Genomic DNA, 12556 nt, shown 5'->3' on the forward strand with positions numbered 1-12556 from the left:
TGCCAGGACCATCACGAGTTTCTACCTGCTCTGAAAAGGTGGTGCAAAAATGTCCCAGCAGTGTTGTTTCAAACAGTCCAGCTTAAATTGCAAAACTTAAAACTAATCTTAGACTAAATCTAATCGTAGACTTATTAAACACAGTCAACTCTGTGTTATCAGTGAGGACACTGGACCTTAAAAGCAATTAAAAACTAGGACAAAATTCCTTAAGTACTGTTGGGGTTGAAAATTTGAGATTTTTGATTTCAATTATTAAATAAACATGTTGTAATTATTTTATTTACAATGCAATTGTGCTCATATGAGTTGGCACTCTGTCTTTGGAAGTTCGAGAGCTTTGTTCGGCGTGACTGTCCTTGAGGGTTATCCTTGGTCTGTTCACGTTCCAGCGCTGTAAATTGTAATTTCACCCGCTAAAGCGAATTAAATCTTTTTAAAAGACAGATATTTCTCCAGGAATTATTCTGAAAAATCTGAACATTACAGTACATTCAAACTTATATATGAGATCTGTCCTACATATGGATGATTTCAGAGATTTCTGCCTATGACAGCTTAGATAAGCTCCAAGTCCCCTGTGTCTTTACGTTTGAGGCCCAGAGTTAAGATTTATGTGAGTAATAGGTTCTTATCACAAATATAGAGACATGCTGAAGCTTTAGGTTACTTAAACATTTTAATCATGGCAGCAGTTTTTAAAGGTTCTTTGTTCAAATGACATTTAATTGATGTCAGTCTGCTAATGAGCCTTGTGTCAGCACTGAGGTGGAAGCTGTGGGCTGTAAAGAGTGGCTGTCCCACTGGGCAGTTTCATTTCACATGTCTGACTTCCTCTTAAAAACAAAAGTGAACTTTCTTTATGTGCTTACAGCTGAAGAAAAGTTGCTGAGTGTTTTTTTTTTTTCTTTGTTCAGTCAGCAGCAGATTTAAAGGACTTTGTGTTTGTTTCAGCTTTTTACAGGAGGATGAAGACGTTGCTGGTGATCCTGCTCCTCATAAATGGTAAGAAACTGAATGCAGATCAATCTGCACTCACACCACAGTTTAAGGCAGATAATCTCACTGTGTTGTGTTTATGTGATGATTTAAATTAATGCACTGTATAAAATAAATGGAGTATTTCTCTGCAATTACAAACTCTGTGTGAACAATGTTGGTCTCAAAATAAAGCTAACACAAAGATTTAATCGGAGGTGAAAATATTGCTCTAGATGTTACTGTTTCAAAGTTATTAGGACAAAGTACTCACAGAAAAAGTAGTAATTTATTTAATCATTATTTATTTTTTAGCAGATAAGCCTCAATTCACATTTTAATCCAGAAAATCGGTTGTCCAGTCTTGTCCCTCCTTCCTCCGCCTCCCACTCTTACCCCACTATTATTACTTCTAACACTTTTCCACTTCTGTTGTTTTCTGACAGTTTCTCTTCTCGCCGCGGTCTAACTTCCTGATGAGTCACTTAAACACTGATATTGAAAATATAGAAAACTCATTACTCATATTTCTTTGTTTAAAATTCTGATTTGTTTTTAAAGCATTTATCATTTCCTCTGTTCTTACTTGTCTGTAATCTTTATTTCTGTCCAAATTATTAGGGTTGAGAAGTCCACTTCCTGTTTTATATTCAATGTCATTTATAAAAACGTGTCTGTGAGAGCTGCAGGATGTGATGTGGTTCTGCTAATCTTAGAGAACAGGCTCACACAGTATGTTGTTTTACTACCTGGAGATTATTGCTTAGGTTTAAACTGTTATACATTTAACACATCATCAATCGCTGTCATCACCACGTTCAGTTTCAGACATTTGTCCACATACTGAGGCCACTGCTCCTCCACCTTTATTTCTCTGAATTATACACCTGAGTTCATAACCCTCCAGTTCAAAGTCTGCTCCTTTATCCATATTAATCAAAGTGTCAGATAAGGCAATGACATCGAGTGGATATGAAAACTGGTTTAGATATTCCTTGATATGATTAAAATCTATAGACCTCTACAGTTAAACCGGAAAACTGACCATTTATTCTCAATTTGAATCCCCTGTTTGTTCATCTGTATAATAGCAGCAGTCATTATTGATATTAGAGAAGAAGCTGTTTTCTTGGTGTATTTGATATTCCTGTGTGTGATCCGTATACAGGGAGTGCAGAATTATTAGGCAAGTTGTATTTTTGAGGAATAATTTTATTATTGAACAACAACCATGTTCTCAATGAACCCAAAAAACTCATTAATATCAAAGCTGAATGTTTTTGGAAGTAGTTTTTAGTTTGTTTTTAGTTTTAGCTATTTTAGGGGGATATCTGTGTGTGCAGGTGACTATTACTGTGCATAATTATTAGGCAACTTAACAAAAAACAAATATATACCCATTTCAATTATTTATTTTTACCAGTGAAACCAATATAACATCTCCACATTCACAAATATACATTTCTGACATTCAAAAACAAAACAAAAACAAATCAGCGACCAATATAGCCACCTTTCTTTGCAAGGACACTCAAAAGCCTGCCATCCATGGATTCTGTCAGTGTTTTGATCTGTTCACCATCAACATTGCGTGCAGCAGCAACCACAGCCTCCCAGACACTGTTCAGAGAGGTGTACTGTTTTCCCTCCTTGTAAATCTCACATTTGATGATGGACCACAGGTTCTCAATGGGGTTCAGATCAGGTGAACAAGGAGGCCATGTCATTAGTTTTTCTTCTTTTATACCCTTTCTTGCCAGCCACGCTGTGGAGTACTTGGATGCGTGTGATGGAGCATTGTCCTGCATGAAAATCATGTTTTTCTTGAAGGATGCAGACTTCTTCCTGTACCACTGCTTGAAGAAGGTGTCTTCCAGAAACTGGCAGTAGGACTGGGAGTTGAGCTTGACTCCATCCTCAACCCGAAAAGGCCCCACAAGCTCATCTTTGATGATACCAGCCCAAACCAGTACTCCACCTCCACCTTGCTGGTGTCTGAGTCGGACTGGAGCTCTCTGCCCTTTACCAATCCAGCCACGGGCCCATCCATCTGGCCCATCAAGACTCACTCTCATTTCATCAGTCCATAAAATCTTAGAAAAACCAGTCTTGAGATATTTCTTGGCCCAGTCTTGACGTTTCAGCTTGTGTGTCTTGTTCAGTGGTGGTCGTCTTTCAGCCTTTCTTACCTTGGCCATGTCTCTGAGTATTGCACACCTTGTGCTTTTGGGCACTCCAGTGATGTTGCAGCTCTGAAATATGGCCAAACTGGTGGCAAGTGGCATCTTGGCAGCTGCACGCTTGACTTTTCTCAGTTCATGGGCAGTTATTTTGCGCCTTGGTTTTTCCACACGCTTCTTGCGACCCTGTTGACTATTTTGAATGAAACGCTTGATTGTTCGATGATCACGCTTCAGAAGCTTTGCAATTTTGAGACTGCTGCATCCCTCTGCAAGATATCTCACTATTTTTGACTTTTCTGAGCCTGTCAAGTCCTTCTTTTCACCCATTTTGCCAAAGGAAAGGACGTTGCCTAATAATTATGCACACCTGATATAGGGTGTTGATGTCACTAGACCACACCCCTTCTCATTACAGAGATGCACATCACCTAATATGCTTAATTGGTAGTAGGCTTTCGAGCCTATACAGCTGGGAGTAAGACAACATGCATGAAGAGGATGATGTGGACAAAATACTAATTTGCCTAATAATTCTGCACTCCCTGTAGTTTAATGTTTTCAATTCTGTCTGATGGATGCAGCTGTTTCTTCCAGATGTAGCTGAATTGATCCTTTCAGTGTGTTTCATAAGTGATTTGTGTGGTTGTTTGTTAACTTGTGACTGATATTTTTGGGGATCCACCATGTTTTTGATGACCAGCACCTTAGCTTCCTCAGATGGTCTGTTTAGTTTAATGAATATTTTACAGTTTGTGATTTAGGTACTTTGAATTTTCCCAGTTTCTTATGGTACAGTACTTTTTTGTGGTTATTTCAGTGTTGTATTTAAGTATTTAAGTCTTTAGATATGAGATTTGTTTTAACTTTTAAGAACAAACTTAAAAATTCAAATTACAAACATTTATTAGAATTAAATATAAAGTTTCTCATTATTCAATTCAATAAAAAATTTTTAATTCAATTTTCTTTTTTATTTTTCTTTCTATTTTTTAACTTTTAGAAAAGAAAAAAAAAACTAAGAAACAAAGTTGTGTCTTTGAAAAATGACAAGTGTCATGGTGTGTGCTGTGCAGGCAGGAGAAGAGGACCCACACGGTGGACTCATTGAGGCAAAACATGAACTTGAAAGCAGCTTTATTGCTTACCAAGGAAAACCAAACAGAATACCTAAACTGGAGCTAGAACCGAAATACACAAGAAAACATCAGGAAAGACACAGCAGGAGGGAGAAATGATGCTAACAACAGGACAAGTACTGACTGACAGGGACTAAAATACACTGGCAGGTACAGGAACAGGTGGACAGACAGCTGGAAGTCATTAGGCTAGACAAGACAAGGAAGTAAAGCAGAATACACTAACATGAGACAAGACCTTCAAAGTAAAACAGGAAATCCACAGACTGAACTCAGAGAAAATACTAACACAGTACAGGGACCAGAGTGACATAAGGAGCAAAGGAATCCACAGGCTCGGAAATACAAAACAGACACCAAAAAACTAGCAACCTTGAACAATAGAAGAAAACAGCCTAAAAACAATAATACAAAATCTAAACACTGGGCCACGGGTCCAGGACCGTAACAACAAGTGAGTCAAACAGCTGCACATCCTCGCTGCTGGTGTGACGAAGGAAACCTCAAATGCAAAACGATGTAAATGTATAAAAATGTTTTGACAAACCTTAAAATCCTACTGTCAGTTTTGTAAAGCTTAAAGTTTAATTTCTAAATTTAAGTTTCAAATGACAGCAGAATATTAATCCCATAGAGCAGCAAACAGCAATCTAGCCATGTTGTTTCTCCTCTAAATTTAATTCTGTCATTCGCTGTAAAAAGAAAAAATAAATAAATAAATATTTTGAAGGCTCAACAGGAAATGATCAGGTTATCGTAAGAGGACCAAACCTTTAGTGCAGCAGCAGCTGCGTGTTGTTGTTATCAGGACTTTAACTGGAGATGAAGATGTTGCTGCCACTCCTGCTCCTCGTACTCGGTAAGCGCACTCTTTGAATGCAAACACAACAACGCAGCTGTTTGTGCTTTTAGACAACATAAAGTCTAACATGATTTCACTGGATGTAAACTGACTCTACTTGACTTTATTCCTCATAACCCCCTCTGGGACTTCATGCAGGGCGCTCACAGGGTTACAGCTGAGTTCATATCTGTTTAAGACGAACTATCTGTGTGTTCCAGACGTCTCTGTTTCTTACTGATAGAACCACAAACCTGCCAGAGAGTAGTGACGTTTGACAAGATTAACGACTGTGGCAAAAAAAAAAAAGAAAAAAACTTGTCCAATGATACAGATGAAAATTGGTTGTGTTGCCAGTTGTGTGTAACATTGTCAGTGGTGACACTTTTATGTGTTGTAACACTGGGATGTCTGTTTACTAATAAACTGTTTGTTTTCTGTGTGGTTGTGTTTCTGCCTCATTTGATGTTGATGCATGGTGAGGTTATTTGTTACAAATTGATGGACTGTGGTGTCGTTGTTAGCCCTGCTGTCTCATTACAGGAAGGCGTCTGAGCTCAGATCTGCTTGTATCTGTGTTCATTTTCAATAAGAAATGAACACCGATACAAGAAAATAAGAGATGGTTTCCTCCTTTCACCTCAGTGTTGTTCAGTCATCCATCAGTTTTCTTTAACATCTTTGATGTCCTTTCAGTGCTTGTTGGACAGGAAGAATCCGTGTTTGAATACTTTTTATAAAACATGGCTGAGAGTGATGTTACATATTCTGCAACTTTCTGAAACCACTTTATATCAACCCAAGGACAAAATCTACTGCATACACATAATAAGTGTTTTTTTTTTGTGTGTGCTTGTGTCTCCTTCCAGTTTCCCAGCATGCCCTGGCTCCGGTAGTGGAGGTGTATGAGGGGGAAAAATCTGTCCTGTTGCCTTGCAAGTACTCAGGTTTTATACCTGAGGAAAACCCCACAGTGCTGTGGACTCGCAATGATCTCAACCCCAAATCTGTCCACCTACGACGAGAGGAAACGGATGATTTTAAAGGGCAAAACCAGCGTTACAGAGGGCGCACATCAATGAGGCCTGATGCTCTGGACACTTCAGACTTCAGCCTCACTCTGAGAAACCCCGAAGCCACTGATAGCAGCATCTACACCTGCTCCATCGGAAATGAAAGAAAAGAACTGAAACTGACCGACATACAGCTGCATGTCAAAGGTACAAAACCCAACACCTGTGATTATGAAGGTCAGAGGTCAAACTAAAGAGTAACATAAAAGATTTTTCTAGTACTGAAATCTGATAAAATAGTGGTAAAGTTTTCTAGATGCAACCACACTGGAAAAATAAAAACATGAACACCAAAGAAGAAGAAAATGGAATCTTATTGGTACAATTTTTGGTGTATCTTCTAAATCAGGATGATTTGATCCAGAAATTCTTACATGTGCAGGAAAACCAGCAGCTTGCCTGCCTAATAGGGACAGACAATAACCCCACATGGTCTCTTACTTATGTGTGATAACTAACAGTAGTACTGTGAAGACCTGGCACAGTTTTGGCTCACAAGCTTTCCTGATATTTTTCATGCAGAATAGAGATTTTAATGATTTGATTATTGATATTTATTTTTACTGGCAGCAGAGTCAGAGGTCAGTAACACAGATGCTCAGATCTCAGATCAGGTCGATTCTATGATTAAAATCAATGTGACTGAATCTGCTTCTTTAGTTACAGAACATCCAGAAAATACTCTCAGCCCTTCCTTTTTTTTCCACATTTTGTTATGTAACAGTCTTATTCCAAAATGGATGGAATCAGTTTTTCACCTCCAAATTCTTCCTGCACAATACCCCCATAATGAATATGGAAAAAAATTGGCTTAAATTTTTTTTTAAATTTAAGCTAAAATTAACAGATGTACAAAAGTACTCACAGCCTTTTCTGGGACACTAAAATTTAATCTCAGTTGAACCTTGTTCCCTCTGATAATCTGCCAGATGTTTGTTGATTGGAGTCCACTTGTGATAGATGCAGTTGATTGGACATGATTTGGAAAGGCACACATGTCTGTATAAGGTCCAACAGTTGACAGTACGTGTCAGAACACAAATCAAGCTTTGAAGTCCAAGGAATTGTCTGCAGACCTCTGAGACAGTATGCATTGAATCGAGTTTGCCAAAAAGCCCCTGAAGTATCTCAGATCATGAAAAAGAAAATTCTCTGGTCTGATGAAACCACTATTAAACTCTTTGGCCTGAATGCCAAGTGTCATGTCTGGAAAAAACAGCATCATGTTGTGGGACATTTTACAGTGGAAGAACTAAAAGATTTCCTGAATGCACCAATGTGTAGAGAACTCCTTGATGACAACCTCCTCCAGAGTGCTCTGTACCTTGGACTGGCTGAAGGTTTATCTTCCAACAGGAAAACGATCCTAAACATAGAGACAAGATAACATAGGAGGGCTTCGGCACCACTTTGTTGTCTTTGTTCTTGAGTGGTCCAGCCAGAGCCCAGACAAGAACCCAATCAAACATCTCTGGAGAGATTAGACAATGCCTTTGCACTGACACTCCCCATCCAGCCTGATGGTGCTTGAGAGGGTCTGCAAAGAAGAATAAAGAAAATGCCTAAAAATAGGTGCCAAGCTTGCAGCATCATACTGAGAAAGACTGAAGGCTGTAATTGCTGCCAAAGTTGCTTCAACAAAGCACTGAGCAAAGTTTGTGATTACATGTTATTCTCATTTTTTTTATTTTTAATACATTTGCAATCATTTAAACAGTAGCCTGTCATTGCGGGGTATTGTTAAATTCAATTCAATTTTATTCATACAGCACCAAACCACAACAACAGTCGCCTCAAGGCGCTTTATATTGTACAGCAGATCGTACATACAAAGAAAAAGACCTAGAAATCATATGACCCCCTATGAGCAAGCACTTTGGTGACAGTGGGAAGGAAAAACTCCCTTTTAACAGAAGAAACCTCTGGCAGAACCAGGCTCAGGGAGGGGCGGGGCCATCTGCTGCGACCGGTTGGGGTGAGAGAAGGAAAACAGGATAAAGACATGCTGTGGAAGAGAGACAGAGGTTAATAACAGATATGATTCAATGCAGAGAGGTCTATTAACACATAGTGAGTGAGGAAGGTGACTGGAAAGGAAAAACTCAATGAATCATGGGAATCCCCAGGTATTGTGTGTGTAGAAATGTGAGGTGAAACTCAATCTAATCCATGTTGGAATAACAAAATGTGGAACAAATAAAACACTGGGAAAACTTTCCAGATGCAATTTTTATAATTTGGTTTACTGTCCTCTCAGACCAAGAACTGGAGGAGGAGGTCGTTGTAGGATCAGAGTCTGTCATCCTGCAATGCAAAACAACACCTGACCTGCCTGAGGACACCACAGTGGAATGGACAAGATTTGACAGAGAAATCATGATGGTCCATGGATATTCAAATGGAAGTGACCACCTTAAGAAGCAGGACGACCGTTACTGTGGTCGAACAAAGATGAACAAAGACCTGCTGAGAACTGGAGACCTCAGTCTGACCCTGGAATACCCCACAGAGAGAGACAGTGGAGAATACATCTGCATCATCTACAGGGACAAAGACATCCTGAGACAAAAAGTAGTGCTGCAGGTCAAAGGTCAGACATGGAGATAAAAACCATGATACAGTGCAGGACATTGAGATCAGAGTTCAAAGGACATGTTGTTTGTGTTTTTTTCCACAGAACAGTTTCCATCCTGGGCGAAAGCTGTTCTTGTGCTCCTGGTTCTCCTGGTTCTTCTTGTGGTTTTTGGAGGTCTTCTATATTATTTCCGTCAGTATTTCATGTCAGGTGAGTGTCTCCTACTACACTACCCATAATGCCGATGGTTAGCAGGTGTCCTCTGGTGGCTCCTTGACTGCGGCTCACACAAACTTGTTCCAGAAGCTGAAAGAGTTGATAGTTACAAACAGCTGATACAGAGAGCTGAAGAGAAACTTCCAGGTTTGTTCCAGAAGTCAGAAAACCTCCTTCAGACTCAGTCATTGATCAGTGAAACAGCTCCACAACATGACTTTACTAAACAGTGTGTGTGCTTCACTGCATGTGTACTTTATTTGCCCACGTAAATACCTCACTGAGATTAAAATCCGTTTTACAAGAGTGACCAGCAGAGTCATGTATAAGTTACAACAAATACAATGTGTGACAAATAAAGAAGCAAACACAATTTTCCACACAGACAAGTGAACACAAACATGAATCATGAATTCACAAATCCTATAAAACAACACAAACACAACACAAAAAAACAAAACCACAACACAACACAAAAATGAATCAAGAATCTTATAAAATAACAGGTCATTATAAAACCAACAATGACAAAATTCACACTGATCAAATTGAGCCATTGTCTCACTTCTTTAACTTTAAACTCCTTCTGTAGATTTTTCCAGAGGCAACTTATTCAAAAGCTTTTTCCCCCAATTCTGTTCCGACACTAAGGACACATATATATTACACATATATATTAGGGGTGCAACGATACACAAAACTCACGGTTCGGTTCGATACTTTGGTGTCACGGTTCGATATTTTTTCGATACAAAAAAAAATGTTCATGACTTTTTAATTTGTCATTTATTAAAATTATAAATATATATTTTAACTCAAAAGTACAGTTTTTAAATTTAATGTTGCTGAAACAACAAAGTAATAAAAAAAAAATCTATCTGATTGAGGAATCACTCATCTTTGGTAAAGAGAGTTTATTACAGAGAAATGTCTCTTTCCAAAATAAAAGCTATAGTATACGCTTATTCTGGGCTGTATTCTCATCAGCATATTAAACGTATCAGGTCCCCATAAGGAGAATCATGTGCTAACAGCTGTCTAAATGACAAGTGTGACCTCTGTGTAGTGTCTTCTCTGGTCTGCATTCACAACAAAAAGGCAACAAGTTAGAATGCTTTCATTTATTGTCGTGACCAGTCAGCCTCACAGGAATCCTCCAATACTCTGAGGATTACATTTACACTTGCAGTGTGATCTGATTTGTAAAATTATACAAATTATGTTGGGAAACCAACACGTCACACACAGCATGTGGAGCCTCAGTCGATTCTGCCTCAGAGGTTGGGACGCTCAATGCCGCACCAAGAGAACAACCAGTTTGACCAACGGCAGACTCCCTATCACTCGCTTGGTCCATCTGCATGGCCTTTTGTTGTGGGCAGTCTGAGGTACACCTGTGCACTACTCATGATGTCAGATCAGCATCCTGATGTGGCACACCTGTGAGGTGGGATGGATTATCTCAATATGGCAGATGTGCCCACTACCACACATTTGGACTGATTTGTGACCACTGTTTGGGAGGGATGGTTATATTGTGTATCTGGAATGAATTTTAGGTCTCTACGTCCATCCCATGGGGAATGGGAGCAGTAACAAAGGTGTTGCGTTTATATTTTTGTTGAGTGTATGTGAAAACCTGAACGCAGGACATGGCATGGGAACAACACAGACAATCCGACAAGGACTGAATGAAAAGGCACAGACTAAATACACACAGGAGGCTAATTAGAGATGTGGGAACACATGGGGAACAGCTGACACACATGAACATAACGACCTCACAGTGGAAGAGTAAAACTAAACACAATGAACACAGGAACACAAGATCTCTTAAAAAATAAAACAGGAAACATAAGACGCAGATATGACAACCTGAACTTGACAACGTAATGTGGTGTCGCGATAGAGGAATAACTGGGGACGGTAACTAAGATATTGACAACGCCACCTGGGGGAGGCCGTTACACCCCAGGAAAGATTTCTCTAGCCAATGTACGTATTGCACTGGCTACCAAAGCCCACAGACTCGTTATTAACGGCAGAGGTGAGACAAAGGAAGTTTACAAATCAAAATTTATTAAGAGGAACTACTAAAAACATAACTATAAAATCAGGAAGGCACCTAGGGTAGCAGGGTTGAGACGGCAAAATAGTTAATTAAAACACTTTATTAACAAACGATGATTAAAATGACCAGACTCCCTACCACGATGCTACCCTAAAACAATCACAGCATGATAAAAGAATAACCACACAAAATAGTGGAGACCGGCCACTTGAGGAGGCAACCTACAGGGAGGAGTGCCCAAGGGTGCCACCAATTACTCACCCGTGTAACTTCACTGCAGACCTCACTGTCACTTACACTAAACTCTAAATGGTGCAATCAACCTATGCCCGGTGTGTACACTCGCATGCATCAGGAAGGGGATTCCACCTCACGTGTCTAGCCCCTCAGCAAGCGGCCACACCTCCACTAAAGCAATAAAACAAAGCATAAAACATTACACACATTAATAAAAGATCTACATAAAACAAATACACCCCAAAGTACTGTTCGTTATAAAAGCATCATGTAACAAACAAAACAGCATATGACAAGACAGCAGTATAGTGCAAACCTGCAACAAAGGAGGGAAACAGTTGTCAAAGTCCACCCTACTATATGCCACGTTATGATGAACAAAGAGTCCCACTTACCACTCTCTAAAGGGCAATACTAAACCGAGTAGCTTTCCTTGAGAGATCTGCAGCGCTTAACTGCCTAATGCTCTCAGCCACCTTGGATGGACAAGACTGCCAAATGCCTCCTTCTGGTAGTGAAGCACAGCTGTTTCTTTAAAACCTGCTAATTATCAGCTGGGAAGGTGTGGATATCAGTGATGCATTTGTGGACATCATATAAAATCCTACCCCAGAATCTACTTCACTTCAATCTACCCCCGAGATTTGAATCATCGTCCCGACGATTGACACTCACTGCCAAGGTCTAAACAGGGTAACTGTATTAGGCACAGGTGCTTCGGAGTGCCCAGCCCTTATTGCTCTACTTCCTGCTACCTGGGCCAAATGATGCAGATTCGAGTGCGTCCCAGCATTACCACGGGTAGTCCTACGTAGAGGCGCTATATTGTTATGAACACCAGCCATAACTGGCAGCTGATCAGTGCAAGCCAACACCATGGGGGACGTTGAGGGTTCTAGCTCGTCTGGTCTACGAGGGCTAGGATTCTCTGGTCTTGGTTGGCAACTGTTTGGGGCTGGAGTAGGTTCAGAGACTAATAAAAACCACTCGCCACCTTGCATCGGTTCTTCTACAAGGGCAGTTTCTAATGTTTGGATCAGAGCACTGGGAGGGCAGGTAGTCACACCTTCCACCTTATTCTTTAGTAGTGAACGGTGGACATGTTTCACGTGACTCAGGTTATCTACCGGAGCAATAGTGTACACGGACCCTTTTTGGTCAGGGGCCTTATGCACTTTATACACCACCGAACTCCAAACATCCTGAATTTTATGACGGCCTCTAAACCCAACCTCCTTAAGGTAAA

At 40.0% G+C, this 12556-nt stretch overlaps 1 protein-coding gene across 7 annotated transcripts in view; it reads left to right on the top strand.

Moving 5' to 3' along the window:
- The first annotated feature begins 968 nt into the window (after positions 1 to 968).
- LOC147333738 (uncharacterized) overlaps positions 969 to 12556 on the top strand; it is a 36735-nt gene continuing 25147 nt past the window's right edge. For 3 of the 7 annotated variants that reach the window (XM_086268644.1, XM_086268628.1, XM_086268672.1), the window contains exons 1-4: positions 969 to 1005; positions 6008 to 6358; positions 8469 to 8801; positions 8889 to 8996. In XM_086268644.1, coding sequence (XP_086124770.1) covers positions 969 to 1005; positions 6008 to 6358; positions 8469 to 8801; positions 8889 to 8996 — 829 coding nt within the window. Of the gene's footprint in view, positions 1006 to 5063; positions 5157 to 6007; positions 6359 to 8468; positions 8802 to 8888; positions 9003 to 12556 lie in introns of those variants that run through there. The other 4 variants (XM_086268635.1, XM_086268619.1, XM_086268663.1 and 1 more) reach the window with 3 other exon arrangements.

The sequence above is a fragment of the Aulonocara sp. 'chitande type north' Nkhata Bay genome, linkage group LG3 (assembly GCF_057382095.1).
Source record: "Aulonocara sp. 'chitande type north' Nkhata Bay isolate Kocher_YH1m ecotype deep benthic linkage group LG3, A_spYH_male_GT1.1, whole genome shotgun sequence".
In the NCBI taxonomy this organism is placed as follows: Eukaryota; Metazoa; Chordata; class Actinopteri; order Cichliformes; family Cichlidae; genus Aulonocara; species Aulonocara sp. 'chitande type north' Nkhata Bay.